The sequence below is a fragment of the Leiobunum rupestre genome, chromosome 10, assembly GCF_980474605.1.
Source record: "Leiobunum rupestre chromosome 10, qqLeiRupe1.1.hap1, whole genome shotgun sequence".
NCBI lineage: Eukaryota > Metazoa > Arthropoda > Arachnida > Opiliones > Sclerosomatidae > Leiobunum > Leiobunum rupestre.
The window spans coordinates 17,774,242-17,798,298 of record NC_143393.1 but is presented as its reverse complement, the minus strand read 5'-3'; the positions used below and the strand labels follow the sequence as shown (position 1 = coordinate 17,798,298).

The window sequence follows — 24,057 nt, the reverse complement described above, 5'->3', positions numbered from 1 at the left end:
TAATTACTTTGTCTCCTCTCGTGTTCTTCTTCTTCTTCTAGAACCTTCTCGGCCTCGGCAATCGTCAGGTCGAAAGAGTTTTGCACGTCGTCTATCGTTCTCAAGGATGTCAGACTCGGTTGGCGCACAAATGTTTCTATTAAGTAAACTTAGGTTATACGTTTGCTACAAGCGTATGGCGCTTTGTTCGAGCTTCGACTAATTATTTTCAAGGACGGTTCGGTGCTGCTAAATATATCGGGTGCAAAATAGCAGTGACTTGGGTACCACGCGGCACTTGAAAGCTCTTAACGATAATTTGAATTAATTTCGATTTAAAAAAACAGACGCAAAAAACTAGGGTGTCCCCTTCACACGCAAGCAGTAAGTTACGATTTTTTTCGCCGGTAGAGGGATGAGTACAAGCAAAAGCGACCAAGACCCAAAAGTGTGTCAGAAAGGTAAATCTTTCAGCGAGAGCTTGTTACACTGAGGGGAATGAACTGGGATCGTTATTAAAATTGAATTTTGTGGAGAAAATCGCGCCAGACCATAGACTAAATATAAAGTTGCTACTATTATTCCAACTAGTAGGTTAAGTAGTCTATAGTGAGACTATCTCTCGCTAGATGTTTTAGCCGGCGCGAAGGTATAATTGGGTCTTATGTCGCTTTTGGTATAAGCGTTTCTACGTTTGAGCGGTGCCGAAACGTCCCTGTGCTAATTCGTTTGAGGGCTATTTATTTATATAACTAATTAGGTTTTAAAGTGTTCGAGAGAAAGTGGAAGGTGAACAGAATTGAAGGTAAATAGAATTAGAGTGCAAACTAAAGTGAGAAAAGAAAAAGAAAAGGCAGTCACACCTGGTCGTGCACTATTTTCGAGAAGAACAGTTTCTGAGGTTTTTCCAGAGGGAAGTGAACGAAGAAACCTAGAAGGCCGAACAGGAGGGGAAAACGGAAGTGTATCTACGAAGACGTCTCTCTCTTCGTCCGCATGCGGGTCGTGGGAAGGTGGTAGTTCCGGAGAGGACATAGTAGTAGTCAAAGAAGAGTCTACAGTTTCCCGAATCTCTACGGGAGGGCTCAAAGAATCGCCAACGGCGAACCAATTATCATCGAGGTTTTCCGATAGGTCAAGCCCACCTTTACTAAGAAGAAACAAGGCCTCCTTGTCTTCGTCCATGTCGTCCGTTTGATCTTCTTCCAGATGGTCGTCGGAATCTCCGAGTCCAATTCCGGAGTCCATTACTGGGGAGGAAGGGGTGGAAGATTCGGCCGACGAAGGTTTCGGGTGATGGTGCAATTCTACCGAAGTGGTCCGTTTCGAATCTGGTTTGCTACAGCCGTCTACGAAGGAAGTGTCTACTGGTTTGGAATGGGAAGGAACCTCTTCTACTTCTCTGCTCTCTGCTGGTGAAAAGGTTTCCGTACGTCAGTTTAGTTTAAATAAATTACAAATTTACACAAATAATGGGTTTTTTGTTATAATCTCATTTCGATAAAGTTATATCTATGATCGTAATTGACTAATCTCTAAAATTAATAATGCCGTAGCTGAATATTTGTAATTATGATCTTGGGATTCAATCTTTAAATATCAAGGTAAGCATAACCACTCGTGCCGATATACAAGACTTCAGGCTTCAGAACCTTAAGGGGTCTCTAATTTATGAATATAGTTGTCGTAGCGACCCCCTAAGACCACTGATAAATAAAATCCTTTGCCAGGCATCAAGTTGAATCGTAATTTTACGGTTTATTATCAACTCGATGACTGAAATAGATACTCGTAAGTTTTCGCGTAAAGCGCGGTATTTTTTGACACGAAAAAGCTTTAACCACCAAATTTCAATTGAATCCCAAAATCAATTTATCGTTCTCTCCTAACCAGGGCCGTCTTAAGGCATGGGCTAAATGCGCTACAGCCCAGGGCCCCCAGCCAGTTTCGGGGCCCCGGAAAGGCCAGCCATACCGCCTCTACTCTAGGGATAAGGTTTTAGTTGGTTAAATATTATTTACGCTCATTTAATATTATGTATCTTTTATTTACGTCGCGTAGCATACGGTACCTACAATTTCTTAAACCTAACAGCGAGTCACTGTCAGTAAAAATTTTATTTTCAGTAGGCCCATGTTATACTTTTGAAATTAAAAGTTTTGGTTGATTATTGTGTAGTTGAATTTAGACAACGGACATAAAAAGGCTGACCGTTGGGAATCGCAAAGGTCTTAAGAAATAATTTAGCCCAGGGCCCCAAAAGGTCTTAAGACGGGCCTGCTCCTAACAGCAATAACCCTCCCTCCCCTTCCAAATTAACTCCAATTTAGCAATAAACCGGGCTCGATCCTCACCTTTCAAAGCAGCAGAGACAGCAATGTCAAGGGTCGGGCTACCGCGCGTTTTCGGAGAAGGTTTGGTGGGTTCGGGTAAGATTTCTACCGTCGTTTCTTCGGGAATGGCCATTTCGTTCGAGCTGGTCGGGGTCAACGGCGCCTTCTGGCAGCCCTGCTCGGATTTGGCGGGTGACGGGGGCGGCGGAGGCGCTCTTCTCTTCTTGGACGCTCCGATCAACTGCAGGGAACTGTCGGACACGGCCCCCGAAAGTTTGGGTTTGATCTGCGTCGGTTTGACGGGGCTGGACGTTTTCCTGGCAGACTTGACTGGAGTGACTGTCCGAGTGGTGATGGCGCTGTCCGTGCTCAAGCCGCTGCTTCCGCTTCCGCCGCAGATGTCCTGGGCGGCGATGTCCGGCGATTCGCTGAGCAAAGAAGCTTCGTGGTAGCCGCTGGAATCGGAGCTGTGTCTCGAGTGCGACACGGTACTGGCCGCTTCGGCCGCTTCCAAATGGGGATCTTCGCCAGCGCGGGATTTCGAAGTGCCGCTGGACACCGTTTGCGCTTCGATTTTCTGCAGAGGAGGTGGAGGCGGCGCGGGTCTTTTCTTGATGGTCGTCTTGGAGCGCTGGTTACCGGAACTGTCGCTTCTGGTCGGCGACACCCCTCGGCTATCCATACTATCACTACTGGAATCGACCACACTCTAAGAAGCGGAAATAGTTACTAGTACAGCATTATCATTGGAAGAGGGTTGTCGTTTTTATTTCGTTGATTTATATCGGATGTTTTGGATCTTAATAGGCGAAAGCGTAAATTTCAAGGTATACTGGGTAAAATTTCTTTCGGGAAACTTTTGAGCGCCATCAAACGATAAAAACATTTACAAATAGTCACGTGGTTATAAAATTGCTTTAAAGTTCACCGTTGAACAAGCGATTTCCAGCTTCATTGAACAAATCTTTAAAAGTTTAACTTTTAAAGAAAGTCATACTTCAAATTTTGTGGTAAATATTTATACTTGGCAGTGCTAAAACGAATTTCCGGGAACATTTTAACAAGTTAGCTAAGACCAAAACCATTTATGCTATCGCCTATTAATTTTTAACCAATCATTGGTTATAAACGAGGGGAGAGAGACAGACTTCGTAAAATTTGCGTATTTAATTAAATACGCAAATTTAATGAAGAGTCTCTTCACTTTTATAACCATAATCAGGATATTGAACTAACAAAACACCACCTAAGCCTTAAACAATCTTTTACGAAAGAAATTGATTAATACTGCCAAACGGTATTGTAAATTAAAATTTAAATTAATTTAGCTTACTCTGAATTGGCACCGCTAAAGAAACTTTTCTTTGGACATTTACATATATTTAATAATAGGTAATATAAATCAATGATTTAAAAAATATTTGAATCAAATCGAAATGATTTAAATCAGAAAATCCTGATAAGAAAATGTAATGATCTTTACCCCTTTGCTTTTCTTCCTGGTGAATATCCCGAGGATACCACCTTTCTTTTTCTTATCGTCTTCCCTACTTGCGTAGGCTATCAGGTCGGAAGTCGAATTTCGAATGTTGGCGTTGATATCTGCAAAGCGAAACCCATACAGTAATGTTTAGCCAGAATACATAGGTCGATCGGGTTAAATCTTATTACCAAATGTTTGGTAAGACCCACCGATGGTCGATCTTCTTACCAAATGTTTGGTAAGGCCAAAGAATATAAAGCCCCAGGAATGGAAGGTGTAGCTCCGTCTAGTGGAACTTTTGCGCCTCTCGTTTATAAAGAGAGACCGGGTTGCGGTAACCGTTTCCGGTTACTCTGATTTGCTTTGCCGGAAGTTTCTAGCGCAGCCAATAATATCAATCCTTCCATTCCCGGGGCTTTATATTCTTTGGTAAGACCCACCGATAGTCGATCTTATAACCAAATGTTTGGTAAGACTGTACTTTTAATATAAATAAAATCGCAGTATTTCTGCAAGATGGTGGAACTAAAAAAATATCGCTAAAATACCACGAATCGATTTAAATTACAAGTACGATCTTTCAGCAAGCGCACTTACTCGAGATAGACATGAGGCTAATTTCGTTGTACCCGTAATGGGACAAGGTGGAGTTGAGGTCCAATATTTGATTCGGAAATTGCGGATGAACCATTTGATATCGGGACCCCTCCAAATTCTTTTCTCGACACGTCAAAAGTTTTATTTCGGACAACGTTGTACGCGGACTGACCCTGTGAACCATTAACTGACCGCGAGGCAGGTTGACTTGCAGTCGAAACGTCTGCTGCAAGGTCAAATCAAAGGAAATCGATTTAAAAAAAAAGTCCTCGATCGAAATAAACATTTTCTTGTGAAAATATTCCGTGAGCATCGGTCGTGTCGTTTCGGTTATGTTGGTCGCGTCGGTTCGTTCATTTCACTGTTCAGAAAGGAACCAACCTTGCACGGAGATTAACATTAAAAGTGATTGTTCATCCAATCAGAGCTCAGTAATAACGGCATAAAAATTGAAATAATTTTTTATCCACCTCTGATTGGTTATAGTATTTCGATGGTTCTAAAGGTCGCCACTACCCAGAGTCAGCGCTGATGAGGCATAAGGCTATACGCCTGCTATGAACTTTTTGAGCGCAACGAAATGAAAAAATGTAAACGACACGCGCGAAAATTTAAAGTCTCTGTTGAAAAGTCTGAACGGTGTAAGAAATTGAAAGAACCGACACGATCGACGCAAACGTCATATTTTCACATAGTCTGAACGCTGCTTAAGACAATAATTACCTCAAAGGGTTTGTTGGCGACTCTCGGCATTTTCTTAACGGGAGGATCGACGATTGAGCTTTTAGGTACGATGTAAACGCAATTGGTGTCTAGTGACCCGATGGGAGTACTGGGTTTATAGTGAAGGAAATCTTTCCCCCTGTCGGTCAGAATGTGAATGACGTGGCCGCCGGGACTGATCTTATTCGCCGTCGTCACTTGCACCAACAAGTCCATCATTGGAGTCCTGAAACAATTTTAATATTTTCACAATTAACGAATAATAAATTACCGATTGAAATCGTTAAATTTACTCCGAGCTATTTTCGGAATCGAGAACCACGTATATGCGCGGCATCTTTTCGTCCGCCGTTGCTAGGGCCAAATGAAACGAGTGTCCGCTATAGTCTCCCTTTAAATACGGCGCGACTAATTAATGTAGATGGATGTTGACGTGGGGACTTTAAAAAAGGAGCAACGAGGAATAATCGCGCGCGCGTCTCGTCGCAGGTTGAACAAGCAATTTGCGTTCTCTGACAATTGAGTGCAGGAAATGCTTCATTAAGGACTTAAGTTTCGAAGCCCAGACCACACGTCTCTTGTCCATCAACGTAAACTAAGTGGAAATCCTGTCGTAAAAGGATCCACCACCGAAAATGAAAATAAACACACTACTACTTCTGGTCTCGCACCCAGACTCTATAATTTTTTCATAATAAAAATGTATAATTTCTCTACGACAATTAGATTCGTATTGGTAGGCTACTAAAAATGAAGGGGTTTTTTTATGGTCGCGATGACAACCAACTATTTGGATGGGGACGTGAAAAAGCTTTCTTAAAAATAGGTCAAAGTTTTATTATCGCGTGTTTATTCTAATTCAACACGTCACCTTCATTCAACGCGATTCCCTTTTATTAAATAAAAGCTAAAAATATACGCGTACAAATAATGTAGAATATTATCAGGGTTGCCACAATATTCTCAGATTTAAATTCGCTGACTATTCCCTGACCATTTTAAGTTATTTTCCCTGACTTTTTAAGGCCAAAATTAGAGTTTTTAACTTTAACATCAGAAGTTAATGAATTTTATTAACTTCTATTTCAGTACAAAAGTTATTTAAACCGTGAAAAACCCTTCAATTATCTAAATAACAATAGGATAATTTCCCATATATCTAGAGTAAAATTACCTTAAAAAAGTTAAGATAAAACTGAATTCCCTGACTTTCTACAAATTCTTAAAATTCCCTGACCCCTGATTTTTTAGGGCTATTTTTAAATTCCCTGATTTCCATGACGTACGGCAACCCTGATAATAGACGTACACCAGGGTTGCCACAAAATTTTGAGATTCAAACTCCCTGACTATTCCCTGTTTTCCCTGACCATTTTAAGAGATTTTCCCTGACATTTTAAGGCCAAATTTTTATTTTATATTTGACTTTTATCAGAAGTTAATAATCTTAATGTACTTATATTTCAGTAAAAAGGTTATTGCAATGTTGAAAAAATTAGCCAACCTTTCAAGGAAATAAATGATAATCTTAGAAATTGTCATAGATCTAGAGTAGAAATACCTTAAAAAAGTGCCAAGATAAAATTTATTTCCTGACTTTTCCCTGACTTTTTACAAATTCTAAAATTTTCCTGACATTTCCCTGACTTTTTAGGTCCATTCTTAAATTCCCTGTTTTCCCTGACGTGTGGCAACCCTGTACACGTTTATTTTAAATGCGTAACAACGATAAATCTAAAGTTTTCGGTCCAACGTAGAGTTGTTCTTGTGGTTTGTAGATTTCAGGTTATGCAAAATATTACTGATACTGGATTACCAGACTAAAATTTGGCTTAATCGAAATATTTTCCCGCGTGTAAATGACTTTTTCGATTTTCATATCAAGATAATTTCCGAAGATAACGAGGTTTCAATAAGTGGCCAAAGCTTGCGTAATTAAATCTAATATAATTTAATGAAATCTATTTCGTTGCGTGGGACGAGGGCAGAGCTATTTTCCAGTCGTTGCGCAACGAGAACAAATGCCCTAAGATTATTAATGAAAATATTTTTACACGTCCATTTGGTCTCGTTTAACTAAGAGTAATTGCCAGCTTTCTCTTCTCCGCAACAAGTACTATAATAGTATAATTATAGCCCATCTAAAATGTTCTGGTATACCCATTTAAAAAGATAAAAACCCCTTGTACGTTTTAAATATAAATATGATGCCCATTATTAAAACGTTCTTCTCGAGTTCTTACGAAATGTATTTAAATGTGACATACAATATAGACAAGAAAATGACTAAATTAAGAGCGACTTTGTTGAATATTATATTTTACTTACAAGGAGACGACCCGAGGTGTAACACACCGATTTTGTTCAAACTCGGGGGATTGGTAGACTTTCATGTAACATGAAAAATCCTAAAGGGATTTTATTCAATGGGCAACGGGTTTGCCATGGCAACGAAAAATGTTTTTGACAACACAAAATGGAAATTTTCCCATTGAAAATAACATGGGAATCTGACCAGTTTTAAGGGTACCCCCTTTAAAAATTTTAATTAATTTCGAACTATTTCATTATTTTTTATTTCTATTTTCTATTTTAAGCATTTTCAAAAATTGGTCAGATTCCCATGTTATTTTCTATGGGAAAATTTCCATTTTGTGTTGCCAAAAACACTGATCATTTCTGAACTACTATTGTCATATATTTTAATTTCGTTCGCGATATTTCCAAAACTAGGTAACTCGAGAAATTAATTTTAAGTCTAAAAATTAATGTGTTCGCGTTTCGCTACTTTATTTCCAAATACACGTAACTCCAAACATTCAGTTTGTCTAAAAATTAACGTGTTCACGTTTCGCTACTTTATTTCCAAATACACGTAACTCCAAACATTCAGTTTGTCTAAAAATTAACGTGTTCGCGTTTCGCTACTTTATTTCCAAAACCAGGTAACTCCAAACATTCAGTTTGTCTAAAAATTAACGTGTTCGCGTTCCGCTACTTTATTTCCAAAACCAGGTAACTCGAAAAATTCAATTTCGATTAAATTAATCTTGGGTTTATTAAGCTAATGTACAAGATTATTAAAAATTTGTTCAAATGTAAATTTAATATTTAAAATATAGTTAATACATCGGGGGGATTGCGTGTACTTAAATTTAAATGTCCGTGACATCTTTTTTATACCGACTGTTAGAGCACGCGGGGAATTGGGTATTCTTGGTTTTTTGATAAGTTTAACATCCGATTACCCAACTCTTTAAGAATTTCGATTTTAAATTACGTTGGAGTAAAAATAAACTCCACGTAACGCGATGGTGGGGTAATCGAGAATCACTTAACTGTACAGCCCCAAGTTTTTCCTTGTGTCAGGTTCCTCAGGGTCTAGTCAGAGAATAAAGTCCACTTTAAGATGGGCGTATGGACTTAGGTCTACGCGTCATGCAGTTCTTTGTAAGCCGCAACAAGTCCGTCGCGACATGGCAATATCGATGTAAAATTGCCCAAAAAAATTTATATGTTCTATGGAGGTAAGTGTGATCAGGGGGTAAGTGTGATCCGAGGGGCTACCCACTTCCTAAAATTATGTACACAGACTACGGGAGTACAAAAATGAGTACAGCCTTTGGTAGTGCTAAATCTGTAATCAATTAGGTAATAATTTTAGTACAGTCAAAGCTACAGGCTTGTACACCGATTACGGCAAGTGATCAAAACCTCGGTGTGATCAGGGGGTAAGTGTGATCACCCCTTATTATTTCCCCAAATATTATTATAACAAAATATTTGATAAATGGATATTGAAATATACTTAATTATACACATTTTCTATATTTTCAATATTAATTTAAAGTAAACTTAGTTTTTAAAAATTTTAGTTGAAAAAACCTTAAACTCTTCTACTCGTGTTTAGAGATTTTATTCCCAAAAGTTCTGTAAACCGAGGCTTCGCGTCAATATTTCAACCTAATAATGTTCATAATGATTAAACAAAACTAAATAATAGATTTAATATGAAATACATTCATTGATGTAAATTCACATTTTGTAATTATATTAGGTTTCAATTTAAAGAATTAGGTGAAAAATCTACACACAGGTTTTCTAATTACTACCTATTAACGCAATTAAATTATTATGAAGTATTTAACAAAAAATACTAAATTTCAAACAGATTTTTTTTAAACTGACCAAACAATGTATTTTTATACGTGACAATTTAATTTGCGAGCTTCTTTTAAGTCTTTCGAAACCTTGTACAAAAGGAGAAGGGTTACACGCGCAAAATCACTATCAAGATTATTAATAATGTTAAAATGATTACATAAGCGACGAGGTAATTTTTCAAGGAGATATTTAAAATAGCCAAAGAAAACCAGCCAATTTTATTGTCCGTTAAAAATTAATAAGCGAAAACAATGGCTCTTCAAAGAATCGTGAATACGCGCGCGTGCCTCACTACATTTTTTCCTTTATATCGAAATCATATAATAAATATTATCCCCGCTTGAAGTGAATCCGCCGCTTCCCTCGCACGCAGTGGTCCTTCAAACGACCTTGTGTCACGGGGTGGGGCACCATACGAGAGGGGGCATCAACCAAGGATGGAATAGAGAGATGTACCCATCAGTCGCCTCCCATCTTCTTCCCCCCCATTGCCAAGTTTTTGGTTTCCCCAAAATGCCCTAAATTCCAAAGAAGCACCGTAGGGAGCCACTTAATATATATGTATATGTCCAAGGGCAAATTCGGGTTGGGGAAATCGCGAGTAGCCCGAGAATTCATCGCGCCATTTGAAAAGATAGCGTCTGACCCTTTAAGGCTTTTTTCTACAGCGAAAGACGTTAAAATCTGTTTATTCCAAAAATAAATGGTGTTCCAAAAACTACGGGGGCTTTGGACGGTAAAAACGAGTTGGCTATTAGGTTGGCCTACAATTGTCTGGTACCGCGCGCCTGTCAAACGTCAACAAAGACATAACCGAAAGAGGATTTTATTCTGAATGCAACTGGTTTTTGCTAGTTCCAAAAATACCCAATTCTATCGGTATTTCCTTTAACCGATTCTCATGATCCGTAGATGTCCAAAGGTTAATTGACAAAACATAATTATTTCTCGTTATTATTATTATTATGAAAATAAAATTCAATCTTAAGAAAATATTTTAAATCGAGCTTGAAAGTATACCAACCAAAAGTACAACCTCAAAAAAAGTTAATAGTTAAAAAAATTGAAAATTACCTCCATGACTGAAAATATCCAATAGATAACACAAAACACAAATTGTACGATTCAAAAATATAAATCCGACTTATCGAGGATTATTTTGAAGCCGGGTAACGAAATATATTTTCGCCGAAAAAGCCGGAGAGCGAGAGAGGTGCCTACATCGAGAGGAAAGTCCGGAACTAAACGCCGAAATCGCGAGAATCCAAAAGCGAACTATCGACCAAATACGTTCCTTCGAAAAACCCCGCGTACCGCTCCGGGCCACAGGGGACGCAAAAATTCCAAAAACGGCGCGTTGATGTTGGGGATGACGGGATGCCGGGAGGTGGTAAAAGGTGGCCACTCTAATCACGTGGTACACGGGGGGGGGGGATATTCCAGTCACTAAGAAGAGGGAGGGGTGAAGAAGATGCTCAGAAATACCCCCGGAGCACCTCGGGAAAATACAAATTCTATCCGATATCAAAGTCTACGACACATTGCTATTTTAGAATCGAAACTTGGCAAATTTTTTTGTCGTCGTTTCGCAAACGCGCGCGTTATGAAATGAAGGCTATTCGAAATATGCGGTTGAATAGAAGACGGCCCACCCAGTTACGCTGTCGACCCCCCCCCCGGTTCGTCAATTCAACCAACCCAATAAACATTGCATTTTTTTATGGCATTCTTTTTTTGATATTGTTATCTATGACGAGAAACTGATGATAAGGCAGACACCTCTATTTCACCCTCGCGTAAACATTTCCATTTCCACGACTCACTCTTCGTGACGACATTCATAATCCTTCATATATATTTTTTCCCATTTCAGCTTACGAACGCTGTTGTCTAGTCATTTTTATATCGTTATCTCCGCTTCGTAAATATTCAATCCTCATCTTTCGGCACCTTTTTTTGTTTCATAACGGGGACAATAACTGATAGGCGTTAATCGCGATTTAAAAAGGTACTGGATCATGTTACGGGAATTTTAATATCGTTACTGAAAGTTCTCTTAGGAATTCAATAAAAGATTACGATGGTTCGTTAAGATAAAAAAGAACTTGTACTTTGTGATAATAAAAGCTAACTGTCGGTCGCCGGGTAATTTGATTTTTTTAAGATAAAGAAAGTTAACTTACAAGGAGAGTACCCGAGGTGTTTATTTGCCGATTTTGCTCAAAGTCGGGCGTAATGTAGACCTATATGAAATTTCCCAAAAGGAGACATTGCACTACCCATTCAATTTGGCATGGCAACCGAACATGTTTTTGAACACTTAAAACAAGAAATCTCCATTTAAAAAAGCATGGGATTTTTATCAGTTTCACATACGAAAATTTAAAAAAAATTAAAACCACGAAATGGGTAATTTCAACCACATTTAGGTAAATTTCATCAACTTTGAGTAAATTGGAACATTTTTGAGGTAAAATCATAACAATATTTGGTTAAAATCTTATTTTTGTTTTAAGTGGCCAAAAACATTTTCGGTTGCCAAGGCAAATCGAATGCGTAGTGCAACGTCTCCTTCATGAGATTTCATATAGGTCTACATTACGCCCGACTTTGAACAAAATCAGCAATAAACACCTCGGGTACTCTCCTTATTAGTTCTCAGGTCCCATTATATATTAGTCTATGGTTACAGTAGCTACCGTCTAGATTGAACTAATAAATATAAATTTATTTAGATAATTTATAATTATACGTTTCGAATTTTTAATTTTGTGAGTAGAAAATTACTTGCAGTAAATAAAAAAATATTACAATAAAACTATAATTACGACAAAGTTAAGAATTTTTAATCAATATTAAATAAAAATAGGCGAAAAGGATCTTAGAAAAGCAACGAAAAAAAGTTATTTAACTTTCCTTTTATTAAAAAAATTCATTTAAATTTTAAAATCTTATAACCTTGAAAAAACTAATTTTCCCTTTTAACAGACAAAGAAATCCTAAATACCCAGAATAATAAAAATGCATAACTTTCCTTTTCACGCTATTTAACATTTACAAAATCGTGTATACCATAGATAGGTTAAAACGCGACTGGGAAGTTAAGTTCGTCCTTGCGAGGACTTAACCCTTATAATATTTCAAAATGATTCTGGTGGTCACAAGGTTGAATATAAAGTTAGCATCTATTTTTCAAAACGTAAAACAATAAAAGTAATTAAGAAATTAGACGTGCTTGAATCTCAAAAAAATATCAATTATAAAATAACTACGAGTTTTATGTTCTACGTACGAAGATAAAAAAATAATTACTTTAGGTTTCAAAGTCAAGGTTCCACTTAAATCAGGAAAAAATATTTCTAGAAATTTGGCGAGCGAACTTTCTACTGGATTGGGGGGTGGTGTTGTGGGGGGGGGGGGGGGGCAAATAAATCTACTTGAGAAGCAGTTTTATTTTAAAAATTGCCAATGGCAAACAGCAAAGAATTGTGTTCTACATTAAAAATTATCACGGCGTTCGAAAATTTAAGTTTGAGAAGAGACGTAACCACCAAAGGGGTATCCTCTTTTTTTTTGGTACGTATATATAATCAGGGATATCAAACCAGTATAATTAAATGACAAGACGACTGAAAATTTAACGCCTTTGGGGCAGTGTTCGAACAAAAACTGGTTAAAATTTAAATATTTCAAAAAGATTATATCCAATGCTAATATAAAAATAAAACTGAAAATGGTGCCAAAACTGTTACTTCAAAACTAACGCGGAACCGTCTTAAATATATTTTGTCCATCACAACCTTGAAGGAAATTGCTACCTCTCAATTAAGAACGGGTTCTTTCAAAATATAGCAGAAAGGTTCAATAGCGATACATTTCTACAAAATTCTTCAAATTTCAGCAATACCGTTTGAAAACTATATATAAAATTATAATTGTATATTGGAACCTTCATAATATTTTGTTTTGTACAAAATATAAAAAATATATATTCTGAAATTTCAATATTAAGGTTCTACGTCATTTCGCTAAGATCAAAGTGTAGTATCTTTTAGCATAAACTTCCTAATTTGTTTTTCAGATTTAATATACGTCGTTTGTCTAATATCAAAGTGTGGTATCCTTAACCTTCAACTTCCTAATTTGTTTTTCAAATTTAATATACGTCGTTTGACTAAGATCAATGTGTGGTATCTTTAACCTTCAACTTCCTAATTTGTTTTTAAAATGTAATATATGTCGTTTGTCTAAGATCAAAGTGTAGTATCCTTAACTTTCAACTTCCTAATTTGTTTTTCAAATTTAATATACGTCGTTTGCTAAGATCAAAGTGTAGTATCCTTAACCTTCAACTTCCTAATTTGTTTTTCAAATTTAATATATCTCGTTAGGCTAAGATCAAAATGTAGTATCTTACTTATGTTGTGTATATTTCGCCTTAACCGCCATTAAAATTGAATCTATAGGATATAATATCAGCTTAGCATATACTCAAGACACCACCTTAGGCCTAAGTCATCAAACGGTTTTAAAGCCATTAATTCAGGTGGCCGGGTTACAACGCGTAGGAGGGTGGTGGCAAGCCCTTCATGCCACGCAAGCCAACTATTACCGTTAACCTCATATATACTAGCTCAGTAGCTTGTATCCAACTAAATATAAATTTTGGCGACAGTGAGTCTTAACCCATCTTGTTTTGGAAATTTCACAAGAAAAAAAGGGCCTCATTTTCGCAATTATTTTCCATTGAGAGCGACCAGAAGAATTTGAAGAACTTTTGGGAACTCGGAAAGGGGTTTTTATTTTCATGTTCGCCTAAAAAAAGAAGTCTCAACCTACGCATTTTCGGCGTGCAGCTGACTTCAGCTCACGAATTTCACTTTCTTCGCAGAGGTCAAGGGGCTGGAAGTCTTTCATGCTTTTCTCTTTTAATAATATGGCCGTGGATCAAATTTAACATTTTTATGGGCTAGGCGAGTCGTAGTGGAAGAACTACTAGGCTTCGCGAGATGATACCAAGAATGTCTTTATACTCAGGGAGAATGACTACGTAGGCATGTTGAGACAACTCGAGGTGTAACGCACCGATTTGGTTCCAATTCGAGGGTTTGGTAGACCTTCATGTTACTTGAAAAGCCCTAAAGGGAAATGTCTCCATAGGCAACAGTTTTGCCATGGCAAACAAAAATGTTTTTGACAACACAAAATGGAAATTTTCCCATTGAATATAACATGGGAATCTGACCAATTTTAAGGGTACCTACCCCCTGTAAAAATTTTACAAAAATTTCGAACTTTTTCGTTATTTTTTATTTATATTTCTATTTTTAACATTTTAAAAAAATAAAATTTTTTACCCTTAAAATTGGTCAGATTGCCATGTTATTTTCAATGGAAAAATTTCAATTTAGTGTTGTCCAAAACATTTTTGGTTGCCATGGCCAAACGGTTGCCTATGGAGACATTTCCCTTTAGGGCTTTTCAAGTGACATGAAGGTCGGCCAAACCCCCGAGTTTGAACAAAATCGGTGCGTTACACCTCGGGTCATCTCCTTGTCAGTGTAAGCTCCTCCTCTTTAGAGTCAATCAAATCAGTTCGGTATCTCATCGTTTCAAGCCATTCTCTCCAAGTTGAAATAAATATATTCTTGGCGATATAAAAACGACGGAAGCTCCTGATTTAAACGAAAATCGTGAATTCCAGAATCACGAGGAATAGGATATACAACGGAGTCACAAATTGCTTACAGGGAAACAATCATTTAGAACGAAGCCATTGTACGTTCGTTTTTAATGCTTTTATTCATACTAGATGGCGCCAATTTAAATGTTCTGGGGGAAGTAAATAAATATTTATTACGAAAACAACGTACTATTCTATGCGATGCCTTGTGTAAAACTAAAAGTCTTAGGTATAAATATTAATCTTCCTATACTGTTAAAATTATTTTCTTGAAACAATTTCGCACGTTTTTACCAGAAAATCACTACGAAACAATTTCGCACGTTTTTACCAGAAAATCACTACGAAATACGTCACATTGTTAGGCGAAGTAATAGGGACTTGGCAGTGCTACTTCACCGGTTTTTTTTCAATAGTTTTTATCGTGGGGAGAAAAATGTTACCACAATGGCGGCCATGGCCAAAGCTACGGAGTGCCAAGTCTCTATAGTCGCGGTGAATTTTTTGTCGTGGTACGATGTACATTTAGGAAATTAGCTTTAAGTTTAATTTTATGGCTTATATGGATACTTCTCTCGAAGAAAAAGTTATATACTTCTGGTAAAACCTATACAAAACGTATGGAAAAAGTGGCCACCAAAAATTTAAAACTTGACCAATAATAATAATTTAAAATTTATATTTTTCAGACTGTTGGCGCCATCTGGTTGGACTTCGAGTATTTAAAAATCGGCCTTCAATGGCGTTACTCCCTGGCTATTGCAAAGTACTTCCAAGTTATTTAATTAAATGCCTCGGGATAAGTCGCAATAGCGCCAGCGTAATAGATAAGGTTCGAACTCCGAGCCACTAAAAATTTCAGGTTTTTATCAGATTTAATATTTTATCTGCAGTATTTGAAGTAAATAAGATTAAAAAATAAAGTTTGATTCGCAGTTGAGGTGAACACAATGTAAAACTATAAATAGGCTAGATTGGAAAATGCAAGCGGCGAAACGGGTCTTAAAACTATAACAATGAGAGGTCGAAGGAAACTGAGAGTCATTTCATTGTTACAGATTCATCCGAAAATAATCTGCCTTAAAAGGTATAGACAGAACGAAGGCTGCGCATTTTCAGTTTTTGGTCGGCGACGCGTAACCATCGACACATAATTACGCGACGGCTTTGGTAGAGGCGAAAGGTCGAGATTATTCCATTGTTTCACACCGATAATTATCAAAAGATCTTAGACGCAACAAAAAATCGTAAAAATGTGGGACAACTAAAAAATGATATCACATGACTAGGCCTATTCCTCTCAATATAATATCAGGGTTCGTACAAAATTTCCAGAACTAAATTCCCCGACATTTCCAGGTTTTCCCTGACCAAATTGCCAAATTTTCCCTGACCATTTTTTGTAGAGTAAATGAATGGTTTGAGGTAAAATCTTAAAAAATATTTCTTTCAAAATTTATTTGCTTGTTTTTTTTGGGGTCATTTTAAAATTTCCTTACTTTTTAGGAACATTGTCAAATTCCGTGAATTTTCCCTGATATTTTGATATAATTTCCAAATTCCCTAACTTTTCCCCGAAATTTTGGAATCATTTCCAAATTCCCCAACTTTTCCCCGAAATTTTGGAATCATTTCCAAAATTCCCCAACTTTTCCCCGAAATTTTGGAATCATTTCCAAAATTCCCCGACTTTTCCCCGACATTTTGGAATCATTTCCAAAATTCCCCGACTTTTCCCCGACATTTTGGAATCATTTCCAAAATTCCCCGACTTTTCCCTGACATTTTGGAATAATTTCCAAATTCCCCGACTTTTCCCTGACATTTTGGAATAATTTCCAAATTCCCCGACTTTTCCCTGACATTTTGGAATCATTTCCAAAATTCCCCGACTTTTCCCTGACATTTTGGAATCATTTCCAAATTCCCCAACTTTTCCCTGACATTTTGGAATAATTTCCAAATTCCCCGACTTTTCCCTGACATTTTGGAATCATTTCCAAAATTCCCCGACTTTTCCCTGACATTTTGGAATCATTTCCAAATTCCCCAACTTTTCCCTGACATTTTGGAATCATTTCCAAATTCCCCGACTTAATACTTATTTTATTACCTAACCTTTTTTGACACTCACACCAACTTCGACTTGTAATCTTTAAAGATAATACGGGGCTTTTTAATAAACTTTTCGATAGTTGCGACACTTAATATTGAACTTAAATACGACCCAGAGAAGATGAGAATAAAACGGTGGTCTCACCTTCTTTCGACGTTCATCCGGACTTGACGTCCATCGGGGAGGAAGACCTCCAAGTCCATCCTGCCTTCGAGGAGTTCGTTGATGGCGCAGTCGTCCGAGACGTGCTGTTGAGGTCCCATGGGCAAGGGTCCCGAAGAGTCGCAGGAGGACAGGGGTGGTGGCGGTCCTGACGATGACCCCGAATGGAAGGAATCCAAATTGGACAGACTCTGGCTCAGGGGCGTGGTCACTTTGGTCTGCGGCGGGGGCGGGGCCGATGCCTTCTTCATCTTGGCACTGCGCAAAAAGCAAATCGACATTATCAACTAACAGTTAGACAAAAAATGTACAACAATAAGTCAATAATAATACACTAAAAACAATGGATTTATGTGGCAGCCGGTGCGGATATCATGGTGTGCTACTTAATAGTCAAAACGTGTAAAAAATGTTTTTTTAAATTTCTCTATTTTGTGTACGTTTTTCTTTTTTTCACGGTCGGGTGTCACCCCCAAAACGGTGCCACCCGGTGCGGGTCACCCCCGCCGCCCCCCTAGCTACGCCACAGTCGCCACTGCTCTAACAGTAAGCACCTTCCCCCTAAAAAATCAAACCAGCCTGGTATTTCATTGGTTCGTTGAAGTTCCCGCCTGTACCGTGCGAGCGGATCGACTCAACATAAACATTATTCCTAAATATAAATAAATAAATACATTCTTAATGATTCTCCTTAAGTATAATTAAATACATTATTCAGGGTTGCCACAATATTCTCCGATTCCAATTCCCTGACCATTTAATTTATTTTCCCTGACTCCTTAAGTCCAAAATTAGACAGTTATTAACTTCTGATAAATGTAAAAGTTAAAAAATAAAATCAACATATATTTCAGTACAAAAGATATTTCAACGTTAAAAAAACCTTCAAAGATCTACATAATAATAGCAGAATTTGCCATAGATCTTGAGTAAAATTAACTTAAAAAGTGTCAAGATTAAACTGAATTCCCTGACTTTTTTGCCCATTTTAAACCCGGCCACCTGAATTAAAACAAAAAAAGGCTTTAAAAGTCGCTCGATGACTTAGGCCTAAGGTGGTGCCTTGGGTATTAGCCTAGCTGATGATGATGATTATTATTATTATTAAATTCCCTGACTTTTTCCTGATTTCCGACTTTTTTGCCCATTTTTAAATTCCCTGACTTTTCCCTGATTTCCCCGACTTTTTTTGCCCATTTTTAAATTCCCTGACTTTTCCCTGATTTAGCCGACTTTTTTTGCCCATTTTTAAATTCCCTGACTTTTCAATGACTTTTTGCCCATTTTTAAATTCCCTGGACTTTTACCTGATTTCCCCGACTTTTTTGCCCATTTTTAAATTCCCTGACTTTTCCCTGATTTCCCCGACTTTTTTGCCCATTTTTAAATTCCCGGACTTTTCAATGACTTTTTGCCCATTTTTAAATTCCCCGACTTTTCCGTGATTTCCCTGACGTGTGGCAACCCTGTTATTGCTAAAAATACTTTTAAATCTGCATAGCTCGACGATTTGATTTTAATTCATCTTCAAACAATCGATGGTCATAAGAAAAAGTCTTAAAGACGATTCAAACTAGATACGAAATAAGTCTACTATTTTTTTTCCTTTTACAACAACAAAAAAAAATAATAATAGACCGGGAAAGTTTCTTGGAAGAAAATTAGAATGAAAGAGAACACTCGCTCGTGTCGGCATCATCCATCACTGCCAATATTACGCTCCCGCCTCGAAAACACGAATTATGCTAATACACGATGCTCTAGCGCCATCTATCCGTCACAAGACGAAACTTACAGTCACGATTTTCCGTTACCTTCTCTTCTCTCGAAAATATCGCAAAAAAAGTCAAGCTGATTATTTTGACTAAATATAAAAAAAAACAAGACCAATAACGATTTGGAATAATATCTTTTAAAGGTTTCCTTCGAAATGGGTTATCTATAAATGAGAGCTTACGCGCGATAACCAAGGCTTATTTGCGTAGGGCTTCTGTACGCGTATTTTCATCTTATCCAATTTGAAACGTTTGGGCGTGTCACAACGACGGTGGAAGAAAAAATTCAAAATAAAAAATATTGGTCAATAAATCAAAAGGAGGTTATGGCTTTAAAAGACTACCTATCATTGAAGTCTTATTTTCTAGCCAGTCAATAAATTGTCTACTCAACGTCAAAATACAAATCAAAGAATTTCTAAGTCCCTTAAAATTCACGGTGGGTTTAGTTACCCATCTCGCCGAGTGCCCCCTCCCCTCCTGTCTATAACCGTCCACCGCAGTTAAAATAGTTACAAATACCACCTATGGTTCACTGACCCAGCAGTTATCAACATTGCTGAACCCGGGTCTACTGTCGAATGGACGTAATACCGCGCAGTACGCTTAAAGGTTACAAACAGGGTAAAGTCTACTAGCGCTATATAAACTAACGTTTCCATACGACCTTCAATCGAGTGCCTAAATACGTTACAGGTGAAATGGTAAACAATTTAGGTTTCTTCTACGCTAGCGAGTTAAACAGGCGCAAATGCGTTAGGTCGAACGAAATTCCTTTAGAAAAAATGTCAGGCTAAGATGAAAGCGCGTCGAAAGCTTCTTTTCCAGGATATAGTGAAGGTGAACCAGCGACCTTGGCTTGAACAAATAGACAGAACCCCGGAGCAGCCTCCGCGGCGCATGCGCAGTCAAACCCGACAAGAATCTAGGGCCTATACAAGTTTCGTATAAATTGGCCGTGACGTAGTATCTGGTGGAGAGGAAAACTTGTTTGAGAATTAAAAAAAAGCGGTGGTTTTTTTAGTTCCCAATTTATTCCCTAGATGGCAACTTCATTTAAAACGGCATAACTGAATAACTAAAAGCGGGAAAATATTGGACAGTAGCATCTCCGTGATTATTGAAAAAAAAAGGAACATTTTACACGCTAATTTTAAAAAGATCATTAACAGGTGGGAAAGTTTTGTAAAAATTTCAAATGGGGTAATCCAACACCAGAAATTATTTATAGCTGAAGGCAATTTTTAAAGGTTTTCCTTGAAGTAGAACTGTTTTCTAGTTTTTGAAACTTGTCTTTATAACGCGATTTCTCAATCTTTTAAGAGATAAGTTTCTACCCGAAGAAATAATAGTTTTCCTTTAAAATTCAATAATGGGATTTGATTTACTTAACGTACGCCCCCGTTTTTAGAGACGATTAGCAGTATCACGTGAAAATAAATAAATTATTTTCCAATATTCCCTCCAAAAGATAAGTAAATTTTCTAGGTCCAATAAAAAAAGTATATAATTTTCTCTCGTAAACTGGGATTTGGTTAAAAGTCGTTCACGCCCTAAATTCTACCTTCAAACAAAACCTACGAAAAAGATAATCGACCTTGTTAGGAGAATACCAAAACACGTAGAAATTTAGTTTTCAATTACTAACACTTTATATCGAACTAGTACTTTCTTTATATCAGAAGTTTATAAATGTATGTTACGAGTGAAGCGCCTATCTAAGATGAAACGTCTACCTTTGCCGGTTCGAGTCGATTTTCAATTCCTACCGCAGATTTTTAAAGGCTTTTGGAATATCAGAGTGAATCTGTTACACTTTTCAAGCCAATAGTATTATTAGAAGTTTATACGATATCACGGCTAAGAATTTTCCGAGTTTAATAATTACACCGCGGAGGTACACGATTCAAGCGATTCACATTAGCAAAGATATTTAAATTATTACTTCTGTCGCAAGAGTATACTATATACTTCTAATATTATCAATATGGGCTGAGGTGACTACTTCTATTTAAAATTTATACTATACACTTCTGATATTATCAATATGGGGGTTGTGGCAACTTCTCCTTAAAGGCCTAGGTTTTTTTCTGCCTGTCCCCCTTTAAATTAACTTACAAGTTAGTGGAGTACAAATACCCTGGTGGTAGGCCAACCGCTGAACATGTTGGCCTAATTTAAAGGGGGACAGGCAGAAGAAAACCTAGGCCTTTAAAGGTTATAATATATACTTCTGATATTATCAACGAAAATTTTGTCTCACCATTTCATGCCTTAAGAGTTAGATGATTATGAACGAAAATTATATTTTTGCGCGTAAATTTTCAACATTTAGCACGAATCGAATTCGGTAAAGATTAGAAGTGAAAAACGCGTTGTCGCTCAGGGCCGTTACACATGCGAAAACTCGTGATGTACAGCGTTGATGTACGGGACGTTTTAGCAGATGGTGCAGTTGACTAACAACAACCCGTGTATGAATAATAATGTGCGGTATTCGCGACACGAAAACAACGATGTTAGGCGGCCTCTAGTTTATATTTATGGCGTCTTTGTGCCTTTTCCCCCTACTTTTACTCTAGAGATTATTTACATAAAAAAATTATTATTCCTTTGTTATGAAAACCGATTAAAAAAATAAAAATGTGAAATGAAGCCAGTAAAATTAAATTAAAATTTAGAATTTTTTCTAATTACTTTTTTTAATTTTAGACAAATGCTAAAGAAATATTACGAAATTAAATTATCCTAATATAGAATACGAAAATGTACACGGAATAGACGATATTTCAAAAATAAACACACCGTACAATAGGCAAATTACGGGGAAACAAACATTTAGAGCGAAGCCATTAGAGGTTCGATTTTAATGCTATTTATTTGTACTAGATGGCGTCAAATTTAACGTTTTTCAGCAAAGGAATATATAATTAATTACCACAATAAGTAACACTATTTTAAGCGATGTAAAAGTCGCTCGATGACATAAGCCTAAGGTGGTACCTTGCTGATTATCATTATTAAGTTCAACTCAGTAAATATTGTTCCTTTAAATTATAATCGTCATCGTTAAAAATAAAAATATGTAAATAAGTGGGCGGCGAATAAAAAGATATTCAGGTGTTGCAACAGGCATGTTCGAGTTTCTGTCCCGTTTTTGTATGATTGAAAATTTCAGACTGTTGACTCATAATGGCGCTAGCTCTGTGATCACAACTTTTGACAAACGTCTATGATAGTGCTTTTGTAGAATAAAATATAATAGTCTATCGGTTTATTATATAAATAAATTCAACAAAAATTACATTTAAGGTAGCTACTAAAAATACAAGAACACCTCAACACGACTCAAATGCGCGTAACATCTCGAACCAGCTATTTAAAAATACAGGGAATTTTTTTAGCTCTTGTAAAATACAATGGAAGGGACAACTTGAACTTGAAAATGTTCCGTAATAAGCAGAAATAACAGGTTGCCTCAAATAAAGAAGCGCCAGTTTCGGGGGTGCAACGAAAGCTTCTCTTAAATTGAAACGTGCCCTTCTTTCGCCAAAACATTTACAAAAGCATGGGAAAAGAAAAAAAACCGTTCTCTTGATACGAGGGGGTAGTGAAATAATAATACACCTCCGAGAACTCTCCCACGCAAATTCCGCAGAGACACTCAATGGCTCCCCCCGGACTCGGAGGCCGAGAACTAAATTACCCCATACTTTTTTACTCCTTTAAATTTTAAAGCAAAGTTGCAAGAACGTAAGTGTTTTTTTTATTTACCTCGCCCTATTGGAAAATTCGACGTTATTAAATATTTTTCTAGGTTGAAATTTTATTGGCAGGATTTCTGAGCAATTGAATATACTAAACCCTATTTTGAACTTCGACGCAAAACCTGTTTGATTTCGAAACGGTTAATTTCTGGGATAGGTAGAGTTCGTACAACATTCTGGAAGAAGAAATTTTACTCGATGGCGAGTTTGATAATTATATATTAACAAAAGTGTATAAACTATATTTTAAGAGGTAAGTATCCCTCTATACTTGTAATATTATTCCCTTGAAATATGTACTTTCGTAGGCTACAGCTGAATTTTTAAAAGACGTTTAGGGTTAAATAACATTACATAGTAACTTTCTAAAATTATAAATACGAGAAAATAACGATTTTAGATAGGATACTTATATGGGTGGGTAAAACAGATAAATTAAATGCTAAAATATCGATTAACCATAAAAATTGCGGTTAGCTGTTTATTTATTGATATTATCATAAGTTAATGATACCTCTAAGTACACAAATGGCTATGCTGCCTATGGCGGAAATGCTTGTCCAAATCGACCTATGTCTCTCCGTACTGCGTATCAAAGTAGCCTCAACATACACTTGGAACTGCCGAAGCTTACGTTTCTTTAATCCTGTTTGGTGCAAGGCTAGCTTGAACTTCCCCAAAAGAGGTAAATTTCGATATTCCCTTAGAAAATTCGTTCCCCCCGCAGAGGCAGAAAAACGTTTTTTTTGCTATTGGTTTATTTCTCTCATGTGACTGAAATTATAACGAATGAACTCTCTCCCTCTCCCTCTCCCCCTCCACACCGCTAAGGCACCCCCACTAAGGTACGACTAGTAAAAGTAGCCCCTCCCAATATAGTTTCATTCTCGACCGCACAGCGGCGCTGGGTCAGAGATATTTTTCAAATCTTTCATTTTCGCGGGAATCGGAGGGACAAGACTTGACATCACATTTTCTGGACAAAGATTCCTCCTTGAAAGGGCTTATTTGTGTACTTAGAGGTATCATTAACTTATGATATTATCCATGGATAGAAAAGGATTTAACATGCAAAAAATAATTTTATTTTTCGGATAATCGTCGGTTGTGGATAACAAAAGATAAAGTGATTAATTATTATCCAAACGCCAACCTCTACTTATATTATGTCCTTTTGGTAAAAATCCATAAACAAAAGATCCAACTCTGGTAAAAATATAACCGATATTAATTATGACAAATTTCACGATAATCCATATACGTTTAAAATCTTTT

At 37.0% G+C, this 24,057-nt stretch overlaps 1 protein-coding gene across 7 annotated transcripts in view; it reads right to left on the bottom strand.

Moving 5' to 3' along the window:
• Nucleotides 1–24,057, bottom strand: part of LOC149924897 (uncharacterized) — a 110,119-nt gene that overhangs the window by 3,657 nt on the left and 82,405 nt on the right. For 3 of the 7 annotated variants that reach the window (XM_090159757.1, XM_090159755.1, XM_090159753.1), the window contains exons 2-8: nucleotides 17,223–17,498; nucleotides 5,116–5,341; nucleotides 4,393–4,618; nucleotides 3,796–3,914; nucleotides 2,334–3,021; nucleotides 1,125–1,391; nucleotides 8–136 (exon numbers count right to left, since the gene is read on the bottom strand). In XM_090159757.1, coding sequence (XP_090015883.1) covers nucleotides 8–136; nucleotides 1,125–1,391; nucleotides 2,334–3,021; nucleotides 3,796–3,914; nucleotides 4,393–4,618; nucleotides 5,116–5,341; nucleotides 17,223–17,491 — 1,924 coding nt within the window. In that variant the 5' untranslated portion in view covers nucleotides 17,492–17,498. Of the gene's footprint in view, nucleotides 1–7; nucleotides 137–1,124; nucleotides 1,392–2,333; nucleotides 3,022–3,795; nucleotides 3,915–4,392; nucleotides 4,619–5,115; nucleotides 5,342–5,408; nucleotides 5,465–10,353; nucleotides 10,835–17,222; nucleotides 17,499–21,278; nucleotides 21,531–24,057 lie in introns of those variants that run through there. The other 4 variants (XM_090159756.1, XM_090159754.1, XM_090159759.1 and 1 more) reach the window with 4 other exon arrangements.